This window comes from Populus nigra, chromosome 12 (assembly GCF_951802175.1).
Source record: "Populus nigra chromosome 12, ddPopNigr1.1, whole genome shotgun sequence".
NCBI classification, from domain to species: Eukaryota; Viridiplantae; Streptophyta; class Magnoliopsida; order Malpighiales; family Salicaceae; genus Populus; species Populus nigra.
The window spans coordinates 9,823,614-9,848,447 of NC_084863.1; the positions used below are offsets into that span (position 1 = coordinate 9,823,614).

The 24,834-nt window shown below is 34.8% G+C and overlaps 2 protein-coding genes across 2 annotated transcripts; one reads left to right on the forward strand and one right to left on the reverse strand.

Moving 5' to 3' along the window:
* Positions 1-14,471: 14,471 nt before the first annotated feature.
* Positions 14,472-16,388, forward strand: LOC133669580 (WRKY DNA-binding transcription factor 70-like). The gene is made up of 3 exons (XM_062089777.1): positions 14,472-15,002; positions 15,276-15,377; positions 15,653-16,388. Exons 1-3 carry the CDS (start codon positions 14,653-14,655, stop codon positions 16,167-16,169), a joined length of 969 nt encoding a protein of 322 aa, XP_061945761.1. The 5' UTR covers positions 14,472-14,652; the 3' UTR covers positions 16,170-16,388.
* Positions 16,389-22,327: 5,939 nt separating this feature from the next.
* Positions 22,328-24,570, reverse strand: LOC133668991 (WRKY transcription factor 55-like). Its single transcript, XM_062089009.1, has 3 exons — positions 24,035-24,570; positions 23,458-23,589; positions 22,328-23,031 (listed from the first exon to the last, which is right to left on the reverse strand). The coding sequence occupies exons 1-3, from the start codon at positions 24,514-24,516 to the stop codon at positions 22,551-22,553; spliced, it is 1,095 nt and encodes a 364-aa protein (XP_061944993.1). The 5' UTR covers positions 24,517-24,570; the 3' UTR covers positions 22,328-22,550.
* Positions 24,571-24,834: the final 264 nt, after the last annotated feature.

Below are 24,834 nucleotides of genomic sequence, written 5' to 3' on the forward strand. Positions count from 1 at the left end.
ATACTCCTATCAGACCTATTTCAGCTTTCCGGGATCAAATCTCATTTTTTTTTATCAAATGTAAGAATATTATAGATCAAAAAGACGCTGGAGACCAGCAGTACATAATTACATACAACAACAGCCAAGGAGAACAGACTCCCTTGGCAAAACACAAGCAAGCAGATCTTGCTGAACAGAAGAGAAACAAGCTAGCTACACAAAAGACTTGTATTGGGGAACAGGCTTCCCAGAACAAGCAACCAGACCATTAAAGTGCAGAAACTAGAAGGGAACATACTCCCTAGAGAAACCGGAGCAAGCCTAACTAACCAGGAGAGCAAGCAACCAGCAGGCCATATCCGGCTACAATCCAAACAACATGCAAACCAGGGAAAACACAAGGCATCTCCTAGGAGAACAACCTGCAGCAAAAGCAGCAATAGGGACAAAAACCGCCAAGAACCACTCCTAGCAGAACCAGCAGGGATCTGTTGAGGTTCAGGCAGCTATCAGGCCATCCGAATCAGACCTGCACTTGCAACCGGAAACAGCCCCGTAGACAGGGAGCACACAAACCAAACCATCAACGCTAGAGCAGTAAGCAGCAATGTAACAACTCCAGCAAACCAAACTAACTCCACAGCAATCAGAATTAGCACAATAACCCAAATACAGCCTCCACAAGGAAGTGGAGGGTAGCTAAAACAAAACCACTCCAGAATAATTTGAAGTAGCACCAAGGGACTAAAGACAGAATAGAAAGGCAGCCCTACTCCAACAGCAAAGATAGAGTAGAAAACCCAGCTGCAGCTTAAGAGGCGCAGCAAACAACCTGCATATAGCAGTACCAAGACTAGCAAAAACCAGCATAATTTTCAGCAGCTAGCTACAAAGAGCAAGACGGCACACAGAGGGCCAAACCTGCACCCAAAACCCAGCACATCCAAAGTCCATAGAACCTCGTAGAAACCTAGAGGGCAGCATCAGCAGAGAGCCACATCCCGTTTGGAGGACCATATCAACTCTGTAGTAGCAGCAAAGGAGCCACTATACCATGCTCCATCAAGCTCCATTGTTGCAAGCACCTATGGGGAAAGGTTGAGCTGCTAACGGCAGACAACCAGTGTTCTTTCCACCAAGAGCTAAACAGCAACACAACAAAGCTAACCAATAGAACACCCTACAAGAGAAGACTGGACAAGCAGCTTGAACCCACAAAATCCAAGAGATTTAACACACGAATGGCTACCACTGATAATCACTCCCATTGACACTCGCAAGCAGCGAGTGCCTAGAGCAGGCAAACAATATTAATACACTTCAAATCAGCTGCATAAAGCAGCAACACATTGCAGGATGAAAAACATCCAGCAGGAAGAGACCCATTGAGTACACAACTAATTACAACTGTAACTCAGTCAAAAGGCTGCAAGATAGAGCAACCACAACAAACAGAAGCACAAAATCTAAATCCATAATAACAGCAGCATCAAAACCCAAAAGCATGAGGTTAAAGCCTCATGTTGATACAGAGGGTACAAAGCCCTCTAAAATACTGGCAGATATGAACATCATATAGTGGAAGGGGTAGAAGACATCCTACCTTTGCCATATACTCGGTCAGAGAAGCCCATAAGGTTAAACCAAAAAACAGTGCAAAAGCAGCTTCGTCATATCCCTAGAACTGAGGGGGTACCTGAATAAGGAGAGCTTCCAGTTTCATTACCATTAGCGCAGATGATGGGCGGTTTCATGGCTGAGCAAGGTATGGGTACCCTATCATCAGATAGGCGAGAGACCCCAAATCTGTAAGTAGAAGACAGCCAAACCAGAGAACACACCCTCGAAGAGGGGAAGAAGCGATTCGCTTTCAAGGAGGACGACTGACCCATCAGGACTGTGATCAACTAGAGAGCACGTCTTAGAAAAAGCCCCAATCTTAGCCCCAAATCCATTCTTGAGTGTTGATAAAGAACGAAAATTAAAGGAAACTAGAACAGTAGCCGCTTTAGAGGCTGGAGGTAATACCAAGACCGTACCCGATCTAATTAGGTTAATCTGGAACCCCTCTTGAATTAGCGTAATCCAAGAGAATGGTAACTCAAAATTCTGTGTCTCATTGGCCACGTAGCAAGCCATTAAGAAACAGTGAAGAAAGAAATTCAAAATTGGCTCAGGAGTTGCAAGACCGTATAGCAAGGAGAAATCTTCAAGAAAAAAAGCATCTCTCTCTAGTTTCTCTCTCAAGCTGCAACTCGCTAAGAGCTTACACCTTGCTCTTTTTAATCAGATCTCAATCTTGATTGTAGGTTGCGTGACCACATGATCATGAGGTTCGCATCAGTTGGTATCAGAGCTGGGTTCTGAAACAAGGTCATATCCTTCTGTTATTTTTGTTTTTTTAGTGTTCTTTTAAGTTTTTCAATGTTTGCGTCCATCTTTTTGTTCTTCGTGTCTGCGTCATCTAAGCAAAAAAAAGAGGGTTATATTTCATCTTGTTACTGTCTCTAATCATATCAGTATATTAAAAAGGAAAGAGAGAGAGAGAGAGGGATTAGTTGAAATTTGAAGGATAATTCAATTTTTACCGTAGAAACACAACTCTTGGTTAACCATAAGCAAACCACCTCAGAATCAATTGAAACTTCATATTTAGTCTATTAGGGGTGCGATCGCATCATATGTCAAATTTAGGCTTATTCTGATTTTTTTTCTTGAGGTTTTAATTCAAGGTTTAATTCTGCCGTAAAAACACTACTCTTAGTGAACCATAAGTAACCACCTTAGAATCAATTGAAACTTCATATTCTGTGTGTTGGGGATGAGATCGCACCATATATTAAATTTGAGCTTATTTTGATATCGAATTCTAGAGATTTTAATTGGAGGTTCAATTCTGCCACAAACTGGTCATATAAAGGGTTTGGGTACCTAGACATAAGAGAACGACCTATAGATTGAGTTTTGATGTTTGTTTAGTATTATAATACTAAATATTGAATTTAAGGTCATTTCGAGATCGTTTGGTCTAGGTTTCAATTCTGTTACGTAAAAATTGCGTAACAGGTTAGATTTGCGTCAAGTTTCAAAACATGATCCTTACTGTTTAGTTTGTCCAAATCTTTTTGTTTCTATTATATTTGGGTTATCTAGGAGTTAAGTAACTATTTTTGCTAATATTCACTTCTGTTTTATTTCGTGTCTTCGTTTCGTCCACAATTCGTACGAATTTGCATTGCTACTCGCAAAATCGTAATTGTAGTTTTGTTTTACTTTGTTTTCAGTATATTTATTGATTCTTGAGTTTGAAAATTATAATTAGAGTGCACTATGAAGGCTACTGACTTTGATTTGTTGATTTCAGTTCCTAAAGAACATAAAAAAAAAAAAAAAGCAAATTGTGAGGTAAAAGGTGTAATGAGCTTATTAGAGTGAAAAACCTTGATTTTTTTTTGTGTGATACATGAGATGTGTGAGGATATATTTTATGCTACTAACCAAATTTTTCAGATTCAAAGAATGTCTGAAAACAACAAATCAGCAACACAAAACGCTGACGTAGCTTTCCAATTGCAAGCCATAAGCCAGCAACTTGAGCTATTGTCTAGAACGTACAAGGATCTGAAAGATAAGGTGAATTCAATAAAGCAACAGAATAGTGGGGCTAATCACCGAGGAAATATGGTCTGTATAGCCGTACGGAATGTCAAATCTAATTTTGAAGAGTTTGTTGACGAAAACGCAGATGCGGGTGAAGATGACTATGATTTTGCATCTGCTGGCCAAGGAATCAGGTCTGGACTAGAAAAGGCTAGGAGGAATGTGAATTTTCATGGCATGGGCACTTATGAAGATATGGATGGAGACTTGGACACCATTAAACTGAAAATTCCTAACTTTTAATGTAAAAATAATCCCAAGGCTTATTTGGAGTAGGAGAAAAAGGTAGGTTGGATTTTTGATTGCCATAGCTATTCTGAACAAAATAAGGTGAAATTGGTGATAATTGAGTTTATGGAGTATACATTGATTTGATGGGATCAAATTGTAATCAGTAGGAGGAGGAATGGGGAGCGACCCGTTCAGGCTTGAGGGGAGATGAAAGTCTTAATGAGAAGACGATTTGTGCCAAACCACTATTACAGAGACTTATATCTGAAGCTCCAAGGTATGAATCAAGGTTATAAGACAATAGATGAATATCATAAAGAGATGGAGATAGAAATGATTCGGGCTAATGTTGTTGAGGATAGAGAAGCTATCATGGCTAGATTTCTTAATGGGTTGAATCGGAACATTGCCAATGTGGTTGAGCTCCAACACTATGTGTAGCTAAAGGACATGGTTCACATGGCTACGAAGGTGGAGAGACAACTTAGGAAGGGACATGTTCGGCCAGCGTTTAATTCAGGTTCTTCATCATATTGGAAACCAAATCTAAAGAAAAAGGGTATTGTCCAGCCGAGGTCTTTTGTTCCTTTTAGAACCAAAACACCAAAGGCTAAAGTTGATGTCCTTACTGGTGCCAAAGGTAAATCTGAAACTCAACCTAAACGTACTCGTGATGTTAAATGTTTCAGGTGTCAGGGACATGGACATTATGCTTCAGAGTGTCCAAATAAGAGAATCATGATGATTAGAGATAATGGTGATATGAAATCTGAAAGTGACAAATCTGATTGTGAAGGCATGCCACCATTAAAGAATAGTGATGGTGATGAGTTAGCATTACCGGTTGAGGAGTCCTTAGTTATAAGGCAAACACTTCAGGTTCAGGTCAAGGAAGATGAAACTAATCACCAAATGGAGAACATCTTCCACATGCGTTGTTATATACAAAGCAAAGTGTGTGGTTTAATTATAGATAGTGGAAGTTGTGTTAATGTTTGTAATACCACCCTTGTTAGTAAACTGGATTTGTGTACTGTTAAGCATGCTAAACCATATAGATTGCAATGACTGAATGATAGTGGTGAAGTGAAAGTGACTAAACAGGTTGTGGTTCCATTTTTTATTGGAAAATATGTTGATGAAGTTCTATGCGACGTGGTATCAATGCAAGCAAGTCACATCTTGTTGGGGAGACCATGACAATATGATAGGAAGGCAATTCATGATGGGGTTAAAAATAGGTATACCATTGTAAAAGATGGTAAAACCATCACTCTTGTACCTCTTACACCCAAACAGGTGTATGATGATCAAATAAAGCTAAAGAATGAGCATGAGGCGATGGGGAGAGAAAATCAATGTGAGGAATAAGGGGAGAGAAAACCATCAGATTCGGCTAGAACCCAAACCACTACAACCCATTAGGCCACCCATCCAAACACAAACAAATATTCGACCAACACTCCAAACAAATCATACCATTCGACCACTACTCAAAAACATCCAAACCTAGCCGAGAGTGGAGGTAAGACAAGAGGAGTGATGAAAGTCAGGAAGGGTGATGAGAATTGTGTGGAAAAACCAAATAACCTAATTTTTTTGCTAGAGAGGGTGAGGTCAGATATGTATTTTTCACTAACAAGTTAATGATTTTACTTGTGTATATGGAGGCTTACTTTAATTCTAATGATCTTGATCATATTGTGCCTAGTGTTGCTATTTCTTTATTGCAAGAGTTTGATTATGTGTTCCCCGACGATACTCCTAGCGGATTACCACCATTGAGGGGGATAGAACATCAAATTGATTTCGTACCCAGAGCTTCAATTCCTAACCGACCAGCCTATAGAAGCAATCCCGAGGAGACAAGAGAGTTTCACAGGCAAGTTGATGAGCTGATGGAAAAGGGATACATTTATGAGACTATGAGCCCGTGTGTTGTACCCGTGCTACTTGTACCTAAGAAGGATGGAACATGGAGGATGTGTGTTGATTGTCGAGCCATCAACAACATAACGGTAAAGTATAGGCACCCCATTCCTAGGCTTGATGACATGTTAGATGAGTTACATGGATCTTATATTTTCTCTAAAATTGACTTGAAAACTGGGTACCATCAAATTAGGATGAAAGAAGGCAATAAGTGGAAAATAACATTTAAGACGAAGCATGGTTTGTATGAATGGTTAGTAATGCCTTTTGGACTTACAAATGCACCTAGTACGTTTATGCATTTAATGAATCATGTGTTGCGTGCATTCATAGGCAAGTTTATGGTTGTGTATTTTGATGACATTTTGATCTATAGCAAGAACTTAATTAAGCATCTTGATCGTTTGTGTAGTGAGAAATTGTATGTTAATCTTAAAAAGTGTGCCTTTTGCATGGAGAAAATTGTGTTTCTTGGTTATATTGTAACTGCACAGGGTATCAAGATGGATGGGAAGAACGTTAGGGCCATCCGGGATTGGCCTACACCCGAATTGGTAAGTGAGGTAAGGAGTTTTCACGGGTTAGCTAGTTTTTATAGGCGCTTTATGAAAGATTTTAGTACAATAGTTGCACCCTTGAATGAAGTTGTTAAAAAGTCAGTTGGGTTTAAATGGGGGGAGGAACAAGAATTGGCTTTTGTTCTTTTGAAAGAGAAATTATGTTCTGCACCTGTTTTGGCTTTACCTGACTTTATAAAAGCATTTGAAATAGAATGTGATGCATCTGGAATGGGAATAGGTGTTGTTTTGATGTAGGATCAGAGACCTATTGCGTATTTTTGTGAGAAGTTAAGTGGAGTGACCTTGAACTATCCCACTTACAACAAAGAACTCTATGCATTGGTAATGGCAGCATTACTTGTGGCCAAAAGAGTTTGTAATCCATTCGGATCATGAGTCCTTGAAACATCTGAAATGATAAGGTAAGTTGAATAGGAGACATACAAAATGGGTTGAATTCATTGAAACCTTTCCTTACGTAATCAAGTATAAGCAAGGCAAAGAGAACATCGTAGCTGATGCACTTTCGCACAGGTCTGTTCTTTTACACACCATGAATACTAGATTACTAGACTTCGAATATATGAAGGAATTGTATGATAATGATTCTGACTTTGCCGAGATTTATAATGCATGTAGACATTCAACTTCTAGTAAGTTTTATTTGATTGATGGTTAGTTGTTCAAAGAGAATAGATTGTGTGTTCCTGCTAGTTCTTTGTGTGAATTGCTTGTTCGTGAAGCGTAGGGGGTGGTTTAATGGGTCACTTTGGGGTTGCGAAAACCTTGGATGTATTGCATGAGCATTTCTATTGGCCAAAGATGAAAAGAGATGTGCAACGAATTTGTGAATAGTGCATTACTTTTAGAAAGGTGAAATCTAGAGTACAACCGCATAGACTATATACACCATTACTTGTGCCTACTGAAACTTGGGTAGATATTTCTATAGACTTTGTTTTAGGTTTACCTAGGTCAAAGAAAGGTAGAGACTTTATTTTTGTTGTGGTTGATAAGTTTTCTAAAATGATGCATTTCATTGCATACAATAAAACGGATGATGCATCTCATATCGCAGACTTGTTCTTTAGGGAGATTGTACGTTTGCATGGCATTCTTAATAGTATAGTATCAAATCGTGATGTTAAGTTTCTTAGCTACTTTTGGAAGACCTTATGGGGAAAGTTGGGAACTAAACTCTTATTTTCGACAACATGTCATCCTCAAACAGATGGACAAACTAAGGTAGTGAATAGAACATTATCCTAACTTTTGCGTGCTATAATTCAAAAGAATTTTAAAAATTGGGAAGAGTGTTTGCCTTTTGTTGAGTTTGCTTATAATAGAATTATGCATTCGACCACTAATTTTTGTTCTTTTTGAAATTGTTTATGGTTTTAATCCACTAACTCTTATGGACTTAATTCTTTTACCTTTTGAAGAAAGGGTAAGTTTAGATGGTGAAAAGAAGGCAAAGATAGTAAGACAATTCCATGAGAGAGTTCGACTGCAAATAGAGAAAAAGAACAAACTTTACGCTTCTAAAGCAAATAAGGGACGTAAATTGATTGTTTTCCAACCCGGTGATTGGGTATGGGTGCACATGCGTAAGGAATGATTTCCTAACCAAAGGAAATCAAAATTACAGCCTCGTGGTGATGGTCCATTTCAAGTTTTAGAGAGAATCAATGACAATGCATACAAAATTAACCTTCCATGTGAGTATAGTGTTAGTGCTACCTTTAATGTTGCTGATCTTACGTTGTTCGACACAGATTTTGATTCGAGGTCGAATCCTTTCGAGGAGAGAAGGGATGATGTGGACCAGCCCAGAAACACCAGCAAGGACCCATTATATGTTCCAAATGGTCCAATGACTCGGTCCAAGACATAGGCATTGAATGCATTGGTTTTGAATATTTTAACCAAGTTAGAATTGAAAGGTTCATTAGAGTATTAAGACGAGACCCTAGTACATCTTATCTATGTGCAAGAGGGGTTCAATACAACCTTATTTGGGCCATAAGGTGAGGACAGCAAAGGAATCAAAATAATCCTACTACAACTTGGAAACAACATAGGTGACTACCTTTTCCTTTTGTTTCTAGGTTTAAGGGGCTACATGGAAGGCTATAAATAAGCCTTGAATCAGTTCTGTAATATTTTATTTCCTTCTCTTCTTCTCATGGTAGAACATGGATTTAATATTAGGGGCTTTATTTTATTTTGTTAGCTACAGCCCAAGGCTTGTTTGGGCTTAATTAATACTTTGTTTTCAGTTAGAATCCAATGCTTGTTTGGATTAAGTTATGGGCTTTTTAGTTTAGGGTTTTGGGTCAGTTTTAAGTGGACCTCATATAAGTCCACATAAGGGGTCCATTAGGGTTAATTTTTCAAGAATTATTTAAACTCATGTAAGCCAAAATTTTGGTAGCTTTGATGATAATTACTTCTGAATTTTTCAGTTTTAACGTGTGAGAGTGATTCTTGCATTCTTCAGTTCTTAAACGAACTAAATCTGACTTATTGAAGATTAACTGGCTTCGTGGCGTCATTCTACTCAATCCAATAGTGTTGGTGCCATGGGGCAGGTTTCCATTGTGTCACACTCCTATCAGACCTATTTCAGCTTTCCGAGATCAGATCTCAATCTTGATTGTGGGTTGCATGACCACATGATCATGAGGTTCGCATCAAAGAGGTTAGAGTAGCATTCAATGTAGTGGTAGGTACGCTACAAATGAATAATTTGAAAATACATGTGTTGTTTGATGTCGATGCCATTTATTCATTTATTGTTAGAAGAACTGTAACCAAATTAGGGAAATAAGTAAAAAGGGTAGAAAAGTGATTTATAATTGGGTCACTGTTGGGATATAGGGTGGAAATTGATAGTATGTATGTAGGAGTGAGAATTAGCCTAGCTGGATATGAAACAGAGGTAGTCCCGATACCTTTAGAATTAAATGATTTTGATGTAATCCTAGGCATTGATTGGTTAAGTAAACACAAGGTCTAAGTGGATTGTTATACCAACACCGTTACTTTCCAAAGACTTGAGGGTAAAAAGGTGGTCTTCAAAGGAGAAAGGATTTCTATCCCAATCAACCTAGTTTTGATTGTAATTGCTGGGAAGTTGTGAAAAAAAGGATGTGTGGGATACCTTGTGTACGTCTTAAATTCTAACGGGGGAGAACCAATGCTAAGTGATATCTTAGTTGTAAGAGAATTCTTGAATGTGTTCCCTGAGGAACTACGCGGACTACCCCCAGATCGAAAGGTGGAAATATATCCATCAATACCTTTCCAGAGGTGCCTCTGATAGCACAACCATCATACAGTTAAAAACCCAGCTGCATGAATTACTGGACAAGGGATTTATACAACCCATCAATTTTCCATGAGGAGCACTGGTTCTATTTGTGAAAAAAAGGATGATATTTACAGACTTTGCATAAACTACCACCAGCTAAATAAGATAACAATGAAAAATAAGTATCCGTTATTGTGGATAGATGACTTGTTCAATCAACTAAAGGGAGCTAAGGTATTCTCAAAGATAGATTTGAGGTCTGGATATCATCAAATGAAGATTAAAGAATTGGATGCATCGAAAACCGCATTTAGGACCCAATACGAACACTACAAATTTTTGGTGTTACCATTTGGGTTGACAAATGCCTCGGCCCAATCTATGGAACTAATGAACTGGGTTATCCAACCGTACCTTGACAAATTCATGGTAGTGTTTATTGATGACATTAGACTCAAGCTACTTTGAAGAACATGAATGGCGGTTAAAACAGGTGATACAAACTCTAAGAAATCACCAATTATATGCTAAGCTGAATAATTGTGAATTCTAGTTGGAAAGAGTAACATTTCTAGGATACGTCATCTTTGCGGAAGGTGTCTTTATAGACCCCTAAAAGGTTAAAGTAGTCTTGAAGTGGGAAAAGCCAACTACACTAACTGAAATATATAGTTTCCTAGGACTTGCGGGATATTATAGAAGGTTCATTAAAGGGTTTTCTTTGAAAGCGACTCACTTGATGCAATTGACTAGAAAGGATAAAAAGTGGGTATGGTCGAAAGAGTGTAAAGAAAGCTTTTAAGAATTGAAAAAGAGGCTCACAACCACTTCTATGTTGACACTCCCTTTAGAAACTGAAGGTTTTGTAGTGTATAATGATGCCTCGAGAAAAGGGCTTAGGTGTGTCTTAATGCAACATAGGAAAGGAATTGCCTATGCGTCAAGGCAGTATAAGACTTATAAAGAGAATTATCCAGTACACGACCTAGAGCTGGCCACTATGGTATTTGCTTTGAGAATATGAAGGTATTACCTTTACGATTCCCGAGTTCAAATCTTCACTGACCACAAATGTATGAAATTTTTAACGTTGCAAAAGGAATTAAATATGCAACAAAAAAGATTGATAGAACTCATCAAAGACTATGATTGCACCACAGAGTACCAACCAAGAAAGGAAAACGTTGTAGCGAATGCCCTTAGTTGTAAAAATAAAGCAACCCTGAATAAGCCATCTGTATAGGAGGAACAACCACTAATAGAGCTGAGGTAAATAGGGATGCAATTAGGCATTGACTTTGGAGGAGTGTTAATGGCTGACCTAACAGTATGACCAATATATCAAGAGCAGATATTATAAGCTAAACTTAGTGATATTGAGGGGTCTAAGATAAGAAGTAAAATGGATGTTGAGATCAAAACCCCATTTCGAGTAGCAGATGATGGGACATTAATTATAGGACAATGTGTGTATGTTCCTAACAACGAGATGGTTAAACAGAAGGTTTTGCAAGAAAAACATGAATCCAAGTTTGTCATGCACCCTGGTAGTACCAAGATGTACCAATACTTGAAACCCTACTACTGGTGGCCCAACATGAAAAGAGAGATAGCTGACTATGTGTTGAAATGCGGCATCTATCAACAAGTTAAGGTAGAGAGGAGCAACTGTTATAACCCAATTTTTACTATTTTTTTTCAGAAATTTTCCAAAAAAATACCAAATTCTTATAAAATATGTTTCGACACAATTTGGCCAATTTCTTGTCATTTCATAATTTTCAACTATCTCTCTTGTTGTTTTCATATTGATAAATTTTTCTTAAAAAAGAAAAAAATTAATCAAGCAAAAACAAAAAAATTATAAAGACCAGTTAAGAAAAAAAGATTTGAATTGCATAATGTTGTTTTAAAAAAGAGGGAATTTTAAAAATTAGAAGATAAAAGGTGGTAGAATTTCTTAGAGAAATTAAAAAAATAGTAGATGGGTGTGGAGGATTGTAGAGATTAAATATGAAAAGAATATTTTGAGTAGTATAAATAAGTGGTTATACATATACAAAAAGAAAAGAGAAATTAGTGAGAGCATTAGCCATAAAATAAAAAAACCCACACCGAAAACACTTTTCCTCATCCTTTCCAACACACACCATCACCCTATACATGCAAAAGCACTCTCTAAAAAAAGAAGGTAAATCAACAAATAAAAAGCAATTATTACACATCAATCAGCCTCTACTCCCACCAAGACCCTTTATCTTCCCAAATAGCAAATGTCTACTCTAGCTCCACTTATTCCATAAAAGCTCAAGCTCTCCACACAGTCCAGCTTCTCTCCTTCATTGTCAACTATAACCAAGAACCACTTATTTTTTTCCCTACCTTCATAAACCACACAAAAAAAAATCATCTATAGCATGAAGATTGAAACCAACATGGACCCAAACATCAATCCCACTATAAACACCACAACATTAGCCTTTAACTAGCCATCAACAACAGTAAGCCATTCATCTTCCAAATCACTACCAGCAAGGACAACCTCCACACGATAGCTATAACACCTATACTTCCAACCAAAACCCATTAACTTAAGCTATCAATAAACATAACAACCATACATTCCCAGTTAGGACCCATAAAACAGACCTCAATCTTGTCTCTAACACCCACCGATCACAACCCTTTAACCTACGAATTCCACTATGAGTCACCCAAACAAACCTCAACATTACCAGTCACTCCATACTTCACCACCATATCCCATAAATTACTATTCAGCGGCCCGTAAGCTTTGACCTTTTCACAACACCCTCTAGCTGTAGCCTCCTCCAATATGACAGACTCCATTGAGAGAAAGAGAGAAAGAAAGAATCGTGATGGTACCTCACCCATCTATAGTTGATACACTAGTTTCCACCATTGACAACAACACCGACAATAACCCCTCTCCTTCCTAGGTCATCCATGATTGCCTCTCTAGCAACCAACCAATGGCATAACTTTCATACACCTTTGAACACACAATCTATTTGCTCATCAAACCAACCACGATCAGATCATCCAAATCAATTATGGAGAGAGAGGATCAAGAAACAATAAAGAGAGAAACAAATTTGTAAAAAAATAAGGAAATAAAGCCAAAAGTTTGTGTGTGGATTTCCTTTTTTGCAGGTAGGGGTTACACTCAACACCGCATAGGGAGGAATAGGAGGAGGAACTGCTCCAGATCCACCCATTTTTTTATTTCACTTATAATGATGTGTTAACCCACACACTGGTAATGGTGGTGGCACATGGGACCCATATGTCGTCATTGTTCCTATACTTTCAGCGGTATCTATGCTTGATTCTAATAGTTATTGGACACGTTAAACACCTTGGAAGGATGATCCATAACCTCTAATCATTTTTTTGACAAATTCTTAAAATGTTAGTGAAATTTGGGATAAAGTGCTCATGTTGTGTATAATCTTTGGATTGTTTGGACAATATTGATTTGGATTAATATATGTTTTTCATTTAAGATGATTTGGTAATTTTGTTGGATTGTGAGTTTATTTTTATTGTTATGATTGCTCGTTGAACATTGAATGTTGGTTCATGGATTACACTTGAGCTTATATTAATTTGAATATATATTAAATATTGATTAATGAATTATGCTTGGGTTTGTATTCATTCATTTGATATAGTACGTGATTTCAATGAAGTTCATGAAACTAACAAGAATTGAGTTGATTTTGGTACTGTTGGATTATTAAGTTGGTGAAAGATGAATAAATGAATTGTTTTAAGTTGATATCTTGATTAAAACATATTATTATATATTTCCAAACTTGGTCTTAGTCTAATTTAAAAAAAAAATTTGAAAGACCTTTATGCAATTAATTTTGGGTCTTTCGTACCATTTCTTACCATTTTTATATTTAATATTTGAGATTGTGACTCACATGTGAAGCATTTTTCCAATATTAAATAAACTAATTTTCTTTAAGAAAATAAAAAACTAAAAACAACAAAAATCTTTCTATCAAAAATACATTTAAATACTTTTAAATTACATATGGTCGAGCCTCTCAAATAAGAATCATATTTGCATAAAAAATAATATATTGCATGATTTAGCATTTATTGAAAACACAAAAAAAATTAGTTTTATATCTTTGCATGCATTTTTGAATTTAATACAAGTTTATTAAATATCCATGAAAGCTTTCTCTACATTTCAAAAACATAAAAAAAAAAATGTTGATTATTTTTATACCAAAGATTATAAATTTACATGTAAAATGTATTTCTAGTATTAAAAAAAACAAATGCAAAAAATATGTTAAGAATGGTTAGACCTGATCTATAAAGCTATAGTCTACTTTACTGGTGCGGTCCAATTTTAATTAATAGATAAACTAATGGTTGGAAAATAAAAATGTCATAGTAATCAGACAAATAAACAATATAATTTATCTTAAATAGAATATATAATGAGTGATATTAACTTCCCTTTACATAACTAATCTTCTTAACTAAATTATTAATAAAATATAAAAAAAATTTATTCTTTCAACCCACCCACCTACGACTGAATATCCTAATCTTAGAAAACAATTGCCACTGTACCGCACATGTGCGACACAGGGAAAAAAAAAAGGGAAGCTTCAAGGTTTTTGGCATCAGCCTTGCATCATAGTGAAAACGTAACAACGCTTATGTAAGCAATATATATATATATATATTTGGAAGGAATTTTCCGTGAACCTTTCTCCATTGCCTCTTTCCTTCAATCTTCCTTTATTTTACCTCTCTCTTTCCTCATGTCTTTTTAGTCAAAGAAAGAAAAAGGCATGAAAGCCAATCTTTATCTTCTCTTTTGCTCACTCACCACTAATATATGTGATCCAAATATCCCATTTCTGTAGTATATATAGTAGTTAGAAAAAAAACCAAGCAGGAAAGAATCAAAAACTGGATATAATGGGCACTTGTTTGAGTGAAAAACTATCATCAAGCAGGGAAAAGGTGATAAAAGAACTTGTTCAAGGCCATGAATTTGCAACCCAACTTCAAATTCGCCTCCAGAAACCTTGTGGAAATTTTGATGGGCGTTTTTCTTCAGCGGGTGAGCTTGTAGGGAAGATCTTAAGATCTTTTTCTGAGACTCTTTCTGTCATTACTTCTAGTGAATGTGCAGGTGGTGAGATTTGTCAAAATCTAGCAAGTTCACTAGGAGACTCTGCGTGTTATGATGACCGGAGGTCTGAAGATTCCGGCGAGAGCAAGAAGAGGCCGGCTACCAAGGATAGGAGAGGTTGTTACAAGAGAAAGTAAGTTTAACCATATCCATCGTTATCATGTAAATGTTAGTTATACATCCAATTACTGCGCTTCTACCTTAATTAGTAACCATCATAATTAAATAAAGATATTCATGATAATGACCTGCACTTCTGGTACCTTTAGAGGGGGGAATTGTGAGATTTTCTTTTTCTTTTGGATTGTGCTGAATTAATGTGAGATAATTGGTGATACATTTGCATGATTTATTTATTTTTTCAATTTTAATGAAAACTAATACAAACATCTTTGCTTGCTCCCAGAAAGATTTCCCAATCATGGACTACAGTCTGTCCTACGATTGAAGACAGTCATGCATGGAGAAAATATGGGCAGAAGGGGATCTTGAATGCTAAATACCCAAGGTAAAGAACCTCTCATTTCATTTGATGCTTCATTATTCCGATATATAATTATGGATCCATTAATTTTGAGTCTCGTTGCAATCTTGAAAAGTAGTGGAGTCCTCGACCATTAATTTTCATAAAGCAATCAAAAGTGAAGATAGAAAAGGGAGCGCTAGTGGAGAAGGATTGGCTTTTGCTGCTATATATCACTATATATATATAGTTTAAGAAATTGCACATGTACTGTGAAGAAATTATTGTTGCGCTAATCCCACTTCGTTGATTGATTACAGGAGTTACTTTAGGTGTTCTCGCAAGAATGAACAAGGTTGCAAGGCAACAAAACAAGTCCAAAGAATGGAAGACAACCCAGACTTGTACCATACCACATACATTGGCAGCCATACATGCAGAAACATCCCTGAGGCTCCACAAATCATCACAGATTCTGATCCCTGGGAATCTTGCAATCTTACGAGTAGTGTCAGTTCTCATTCAAAGATTCCTAGATATGAAGAACAAGATCATCATCCCCTTGTGGGGTCGTCCTGTGAAGTAGAGCAAGAATCTAAGGAAGATCAGACACCAAGTGGTCTAGCAGACAATGTTTCGTCTTTAAATTCATTCATGTGGAAGGATCTCATACCATTTGAAGAACCAGTGGATGAGCCTACCATGATATTGAGGTCTGATTATGAGGCAGTGGATTCTATACACTTGTTCTCATGTACAGAGGTCACCTCTCAAAGTTTGGACATGGATTTTGTCGTCAAGTCTTTTGATTTTGACTGTGATTTTCATTTTGATTAGAGCAAGTTTTCTAGGCGGCTACAATAATTAATTAAATCCTGTTTAAAATTAGTATTCATATAGAGTATAGACACCCCCACGTCAACAGAATATATTCTGCATGTGTATACATATTTATCTATTATAATTAATTAGTTTCTGCTGTTCGTGGTGAAGAAAGATTGTAATGGTCCCTAGCTAATTAAAGCATAAATTAATGGGAGAAACTTAGGTTATATATGTTTTGCATGATTTTTATATTTTGAATATTTAAGTTGGTTAACGCTTAATTCATTCTTAACTCCATGAAAAAGTTATAAATATATTTGACTACTTCAATTTTTTTACTTAAATTAAAAACAAAAGGTTAAAATTTATAACTTTTAATTCTAATTACTTTACTCATTTTAATTTATTCTAAGTGATTTATAAGAATATTTTTTAAAATATAATTACTCAAAGTTTTAATAATATTGTTTGCAATAATTTAACTATATATATAAATGTATTAGCAGGGACCCCATGGCAATGATCAGCTTCCTCTTTCACACTAGAAAAGTTGATGCTATTGGAGGATGGACTAATTAGAGAGGTAGACGTTTTGTTGAAATATTTAACCAAAAGCTCGTCTCCATCTAGAATATTACCGACACTTTGCACGTGTATACGTGTGTGTCTGTGTGTGTCTGTCTATATATATAATTCTTTAAAAGCAAATAAAAGGGATAGTGATATTACTATGTATTTTTTACTGCTGCTCCATACTCATTCGCACTGAAATGATGATTTTGCCCCTATAAACATAACATAATTAACCTTAAGAGTGAGGGTATAATGGTCTTTTTTGTTATTTTTTTAATTCCGAAATTTCTCATGTACTCTTGGAGGCAAAAATTAAAATATTAACAAGTAGAGCTCTTATGACTTTTTCACTTTAGTTCCACAATACAATTATCACACTGCCTTTACATCAGAATTGTCTTTATCTTGGATCAAAACCCTTTTTTATCTTTTCATTTTAGTATTTTTTTTTTAGTTCTTGAGATTGGTTAGGATAGTTTAGTGTTTGTGTATAAATAAATTATTTTTTAATTTTAAAAGGGTGGTTGTACATGTGACTGATCTTGATATGGTTTTTGGACGATGCTTATAACATTATTTAGTGGCCAAACTCCAACTCCAACTACGACATTTTAATCCTTACGATGTTGTTTTTATTATTGGATAGCGTGTGTGTTGAAAATATGATGGGTTTTTCACTTGTGGTAGTTTCTTTTTTTTTTTCCTTCTTCCTTATCTCCTCCTTGGTTCTAGAGCCAACCCGTGTATATTTTCAAAGCAGCCTTTTAATTTATTTTTGTTTTAGATGTGGTCTTTTTTTTTTATTGTTATTTATTTTATTTTATATTATACATGGAATTGAAGTTTTCTTTCAAATTAATCCTCCTTTAGTTTTTTTGGCTTTCAGATTTGTCCTCATTCTTTTGATTTTGATTTTTTATTTATCTTTAATTATTCTCTTAAATAAATTATTTTTTTATTTGCATTCCTCAATATTTTATATCATTCTCTTAATTGGATAATAGTTTCAATTATATCCCTCAATATTTTATATCATTCTTTTAATTGAAATATTTTTTCAATTCCATGCCTCAATATTTTACTTCATTTTATGTCAGATTTCATCCTTATTTTTTTATTTATATTTGTTTTATTTGTAATCCTTTTTTATTGAAAATTTATTTTTCTATTTTATTCCTTAAAATTTTATTGATCGGAATTTTTTTATTAACCTTTGGAATCATGGGTTTGAAGATTTGACCGGGTTGGCTTTGATTTTTTTATGAATATCTTTTTTTTAAACAATTAATTTTTGTTTGTACACTTTTTCTATAGATTTATCTCATTCTCATGTACGAGATTATAAGTTTCATGTATTAACTCATCTTTGCTCGAGAAAATGATTTTTATATAATTTATTTGTTATAATTGTTACTTATTTTTTTAATCAAATTAATCAAGATGCTGGTTATCAAATTTGTCTCAGTTTTTAAAAAACACAGCCATCTTTTAAGGGGTTTTTTTTGTTTTTCAGGTTGAAAAAAGTTAGGTACGGCCATGGAAGCTAGGGTGCCGCTACATACAAAAATAGTAGAAAACAAAAGAGGTGCCGGAGCGTGAACGGAACAGAACTATAATTGGTCGACAAATTAAAATCAAAGTCCAAACGTATTTTAAAAGGTAAAGTGGGAACTGATGGAAAACTCACGAAAAGTAGAACTAGTAAATGGAAATCGAATCTTCCACGGATTAATTAAGGGCTAATTAATTTTATTTTCGACCCCTTTAATTCTAGTTTATCAATTTCTGCCCACAACATTAATATTCGTCACCTAACTCCATAATTAAGTCATTAATTATCAACATATATATATATATATATATATATATATATATAATTTAGCATGCATGCCAACTCAAAGTTTTTCTATCCTACTGGATTTGTATTTCGCATTGCGTCTCAAAAACTTTGAAATTTATTTTTATTATTTCAAATTAATATTTTTTTGGCAACACAAGATCTTCTAGACGCCTAACATCTAAATTATCGCAAAACAAACTTATCACTCTGTGAACAAAAACCCATTATCCTATGAAACACTCTAGATACTATAACTCATTTTACTTTTTGAATTAGCCGAAGAAAACTAGTTTTTTTTAAAAAAAAAAAAAAAAAAAAAAAAGAGGAAAATTGCTATAGCTCTTCCCTTCAAATTTCGAGCCACCAAGCCAATCCAGGTTTTCTTTCATCACTCCCACTCTCAATTAGCCATATTTCATGCATAAAATACTGGGTTTTCGTTTTCACACACTACCTATTTTGAATCTCATATAGAAATGACACAATCCTCTCCCACCCCGTATAAGTATCAGAAAAAATACAACTTAATTTCACTACTCTTTTGAAAAAATTATATATATATATATATATATATATATATATATAAATCTAATCCAAATAACTTAATTTCACTGCTCTCTTGAAAAAATTATATAAAAAACTATCTAATCCAAATTCAATTATATTTCATGTTAAATTTACCATGGATGCATTGTCATTGTTGTTTTTCTTTGGTTTTTTCCTATCCTTTCTCTTTGTTCAACATTTATCCCAATTTATATTTAGATATACCAATATCTTTAAATCTATGACATTACGCATCTAGGGTTGTAATAAAATGCTTGCTAATATTTTAAAAAAATATATAATCTTATTTCAAAATGAATTAAAAAATTGAATGATATTTAATGGAATAATATCTTCAATATATTTTTAAATTACTTTATTTTAACAAAAATTAATTAAATTTTAAAAAATAAAAAAAAACTTTATAAAAAAAATCCATGTGTTTGGGTCTAGATGGGCTGACTAATGGCTCAAATAAAAAAAGGCCAAAAGTTCATGGGTCTGTAAGGCTAAACTAGAGCATTTAATCCTCTTTTACTTTTTATTAAATTAAGTGGAAGATGCATTATTTATCTAATTTTTATTTTAATAATGATGTCATGTCACATTTAATGGCAAACCATAAGTTATTTAAAGGTTGAATTTTGACCTCATGAGATGACCAAAACATTAGGATCCAAATTCTAGGATTTAAAAAACCCATTTCTAACCTTAAACTAGTCTTTAATGGTAAGAAAAGATTATACAAATAATAAAAAATTAGCCTCGATGTACCTTTCTTAACAAAATGAAGCATTAAAAAAATATTCTAATGACACTTTTTTTTATCAAATTTAACTTATTAACAATGAGATCAGTTTTTTTTTTATTTTTCTCTAATTTTTTAATGATTCTCTCTTTTATTTCTTAAATTTAAGGGCTGAAATATAAACAAAATGAAGATTTATATCAAGAATAAAAGCCTTAAAAAGAAAGAGACTTAATGAGAATATGTGAAGGCTCACTATTTTTTTTCTGGTTCTCAGTTTGGTTCGTTTTCTTTTAACAATATCTTTATACTATAAATCACTGTTGCAATAGACCTTTTGACACTATGGATTCATAGAGTGCCATTTGTTTTGAAGACGAGAGATTGCATACTTTTAAGTCATAAGAATTGTTTAAATATATACATACTTGAAATCAAGGTTTTGAAAACCACCCCACCCGGCCCGGTCCGGTCATCAAATGAGAGAACAAAGAGGTTCGATCGAGGGTTAGCTAGAATCAAATTTAATAAACTTAAATTATTGAATAGGATGATGTAAAGTATATAACAAATAATAAAAAAAAAATGTAAGATATGTTTCATACAGAGATATTATCACGTGAGAATATTTGTATGTTGCTCAAATTATTTAATATATAATAATAAGCGCAGATTGATCGCAAGATATTTAAAATTTATTGCCTCGTTCCTTTTCCGATTAGTAAAATAACAAATAGGAAACTTTTAGTTATATATTTATCAATTATTAACGGGGGAGCATTTACACAATAGATACAATAAAATAAAATAATTTGAGAATTTTTATGATCTCTTTAAATAAATCTAGAGTTATTTAAGGATTTTATTACTTGAAGATTTGATCTTCTTCAACTTTGAATAATTCTTTAAAGGTTAGGTTATCACAAACAATAAGTCGTCAAATTTTCTAACCTCTAATGATAATCCATATGAACCACTAGTGAGAAATCTTATACCTAGAGTGCTACCTCCATATTCTGTGACTTGAGTAGTTTTTTCTGTTTAATAGACAACTATATAAAAATAAAGAGTATAGCTTACTATTTATAGAAAAATCTAAAAAATCATATAAATTAGTAAAATATCAATTTTACCCTTGAGAAATATCCATTTATTAATTCAGGAAAATTATAGAAATTAACTCAATCAAGTCCTTACTTGATTTTTCTAGGTCTAAAATATAATCCTTGTATTAATTATATTCTAGTCTTTAATTTATATAATATATTTTAACCAAGTCATATTTAATTAAATCATCACAGTTTAATTTATGACTAATGATTCTTAATGTGTGTGACCAATTAGGTTCATAATATGTTGGTCCAAATAGAAATTTTAATTTTAATTAAATTGAATTAAATAAAATAAATAATTTAATTTATTATCAATTCAACAATTGATTAATTTATATTTGAAGATCAGGTGCATCGTCTAGCAACATGTCACGATACCTAAATATTAGACAAGTCATTAATGATTTGACATAACCTTTCAGTGATTGGTATCTCAATATAATTAATATATTTTTATCAATAACATTTCAATTTAACATTAAAACATGGAGTATATCTACCATGTTAAATCATGATTGTTCTCTACATAATAGTCATTGATCGTTTGAAAAAGATTTGAAACTCTTTTCAAATCTTATTGCACATTGGCCAATGATATTCTTAGTTAATACTATTTGAGAACTGATGAAATATTTTTTCTGATTCATCTAAGTTGACGAGTCCTTTCTTAATCACTTGAAAACCTTCCTTTATATGTATATATATTTCAAATAAAAATGTCTATCAATCCTTAACATTCCAATCATATCATAGCTGGTCCTTCATTCCATTTATGCTTCATATCTTTATAGGAATTAAAGTGGTTAAAAAATTATTTTCTACGACTTTATAAGAAATTTTAGACCCAAAAGATAAAATTAAAAATGCGTCACTTTTTGAAAGAGGAAGGAGGAGAAATTTCATGCTATGGGAGCAAAACGTGGTGAGGAAACATCTTGTTGGAGCAAAAAAAACAAAATTGATATTCTGGTCTATAAGGATCATAATAAATAAAAAAACAAAATAAAGGGAGCTGGATTTATTATATCCGCGAAGGGTGGGTGAAAAACCTCTTGCTCGCATCTGCCTGGGTTTGTTTGCACATGAAAAAACTACTTCGCCGGCCGTTCAAGAGAGAAGGAGGATGGAGTTATTATCCGATGCCCCTTCGGTTCATTTCATCCTGATCCAGACGTCCATGGACAGACCAAGATAACCTTCTCTCAGCACTTGTTTAATTTAATAACAATTAAAATTACATGACATTATTTTACATTTATGAGCTCAAAACCCACAAGGTTCTGTACTTGAGACTTGTTCCCTGTCATTGAAGCATTCAACCACATAAAATGAAGAAAAAATCCCTGTCAAAACCATATTCACGTACTAAAATAAATATATATATATATATATATAGTACAACTAGCACACTCACGTACAAAATCATATTCACGTCTACAATTCCAAAGCGATGCCTTAATTAATGAATTGAGAATGACCTATGAAAGTAATTTTCAGTGGCTTAATTATAGAGTTGAAATATATCCCCCCACGAAAGAGACAAGAGATTCACTTATTCTAACTATCTAGCACCCTCAAGGCTTTTTATCGCTTGCCTGATCCCATTTTTCTTCCAATATGGAAGGGAAAAGAAACTCCATGCTATTGGTGCTACTGCTGCCGGAATTAAACATGGCATCAGCCATGTCTATTATAGGGTAGTCAGCTTCTTTACTGTATCGACCAGCGGTGGAGGGACCTTCACCACCACTACCAGCACCTGCAGCCATGCTGCTACTGCTGCAACCAGCGCTACCTCCAGAACCCAAACTAAATTCCAGCCATCTAGCGAGAGAAGTTGCTGCAGATGGCTGAGGCTGAGCACTCATAGTTTGGGCCATCTCTTGTGCAATATCTGCTGCTGGTGGTGGAACTGATGGTGCCGTGGCAGACATGTGGCAAGTGTGCTCGCCACGGTACGCCACCTCGAAGGTGTAGGGATCGTCATCAAGTCGCTGAACTTGTTTCTTGGCTAGGCAATGGTACAGCTTTTGGTGGGTGCACCTGTAGTAAGCCCTGAAAGGGACAGATCGAGTATATAGTTAAAATAAACAACAAATGTTAATGGCACAAGTAATTAACTAGTCCTAATAAACATGATTTTAATGAACTTGGTCGATTTGATTTTTCTAACATTCATTCTTTCAAGTCTGTTAATGTAAAACGATGATCTTCTTTGGGCGTTTACTAAACTCGTTTTTGCCAATAAGCAGTCAATGGCTCAATCTTTAAGATGGTTGTATACCAAGTCAATGTCCGAAAGAAAGGTAAAAAAAGAAGCTAGCATGAAAGAAACGCAATTTCAATATATTATAAAAAGACTTTTCCATGTCTAAGAAGAGCATTCATATACATATTATGCTTTGATTTTGTCATATAACACGTGTTATCTAGAAGAGTTAACAGTATTCTCTCTCAGTCGTGCATATTTTGATTCAATACCTCGGGAACCTTGAACCGAGTATCTCTTTCTGTCCATATTTCCTCCAAGTGAAGCCATCTTCTGGTGGGATTTCAGTATTGCCAAACTGCTGAGCAGGTACCCTCACTGTCCGTCTTTCGGCATCATCCTTCCTGCATATTCACAACCATGTATAGTAGCTAGGTAGCCATTAGCCTAATAAAACGAATCCGAACTTGTTGAGAAGTGGTCTGATAATTCCTAAACAGGATTAATACACATGCCATGTATATAATTGAAGGAAAGGTATGCATGAATATACTTAAAGTTTTGAATGTTCACAGAAAAAATATGTATAGCACGAACAATATGCTACCGACCCTCTTTCCCAAGAAAAAAGGGTTAAATGGAATTGCTTTTATGATATACTTTCCTTACAATTTCATTCGTATGTGAGTCGTAAAGCACGTCTAAGAGCAATTCACATTGAACTATTGTAGGTTTACAAAGATGATTCTGAAGTAAAACACAAGCCATCTACAATATGCACACGAAGATGTTACGGTTACTAAGGTTTTGATGTTATGCAAACTAAACATAAGCATTGAAATTTCTCACCTTCTTCGAGGTCTTTGTGACGATGATGAAGCACCTCTGCCAGGATCGGATGCATCTATTGCGTGAACATGATCTGATCTACTGCCTAATTCATTAACAAAGTCTCCAGACCCCATTTGCGTCTTCTCAGGAACAAGGACCTGTGATTGATGAAACAACGTCTCCATGGCTGATGGGCAACCAGTCCTTAGCCATTCCTGGAGGCTAGGATCAATATTCTGTTGTTGCTGTAATTCCCGTGGCTCACGAAACAACATGTGATGAGTGTATGAAGTGGTGTCTTGTTGATGAACATTTAGCCTTTCCCTGGCATTAATAAAAACCCTAATGATATCTTCACATGACTTGGAAAATATCTCTGGCTGGCTGGCTAAGTTTGCTAGGTTTAATTCAAGGTCCCTAGCTAACTTGCACCCATGAAGGATTAAGGAAATGGTCTCGTCCATATTGGTTTCTTGTTGTTTTCGAGGGTTTTTGAACATTAGAAGAAATTTGAATGGGGTTGATAATTAATGGAGCTTTGAGGGAGGAGTGCTTTCTATGTTGGTGCTTGGTGCTTAATCTTAGAGAAAAAGTGGGTAAATTATTCAAAGTATTTATGTATCTTTTACACGGTATGAAAAGGAGATTAGGACTTGGAAAGTATGACCAAGTCACGGTCTCCCTGGCATGCACTTCAAACCTTTTGGTGAGAGTCTAGGCGAAGACCGTGCCCCTGTTGAAACCCACTTTGTTTTGGACCTTGAACAGCTTAATTTCCTAGATTTGAAGTTGATTGCGACCATGACGTACGAGAGCTG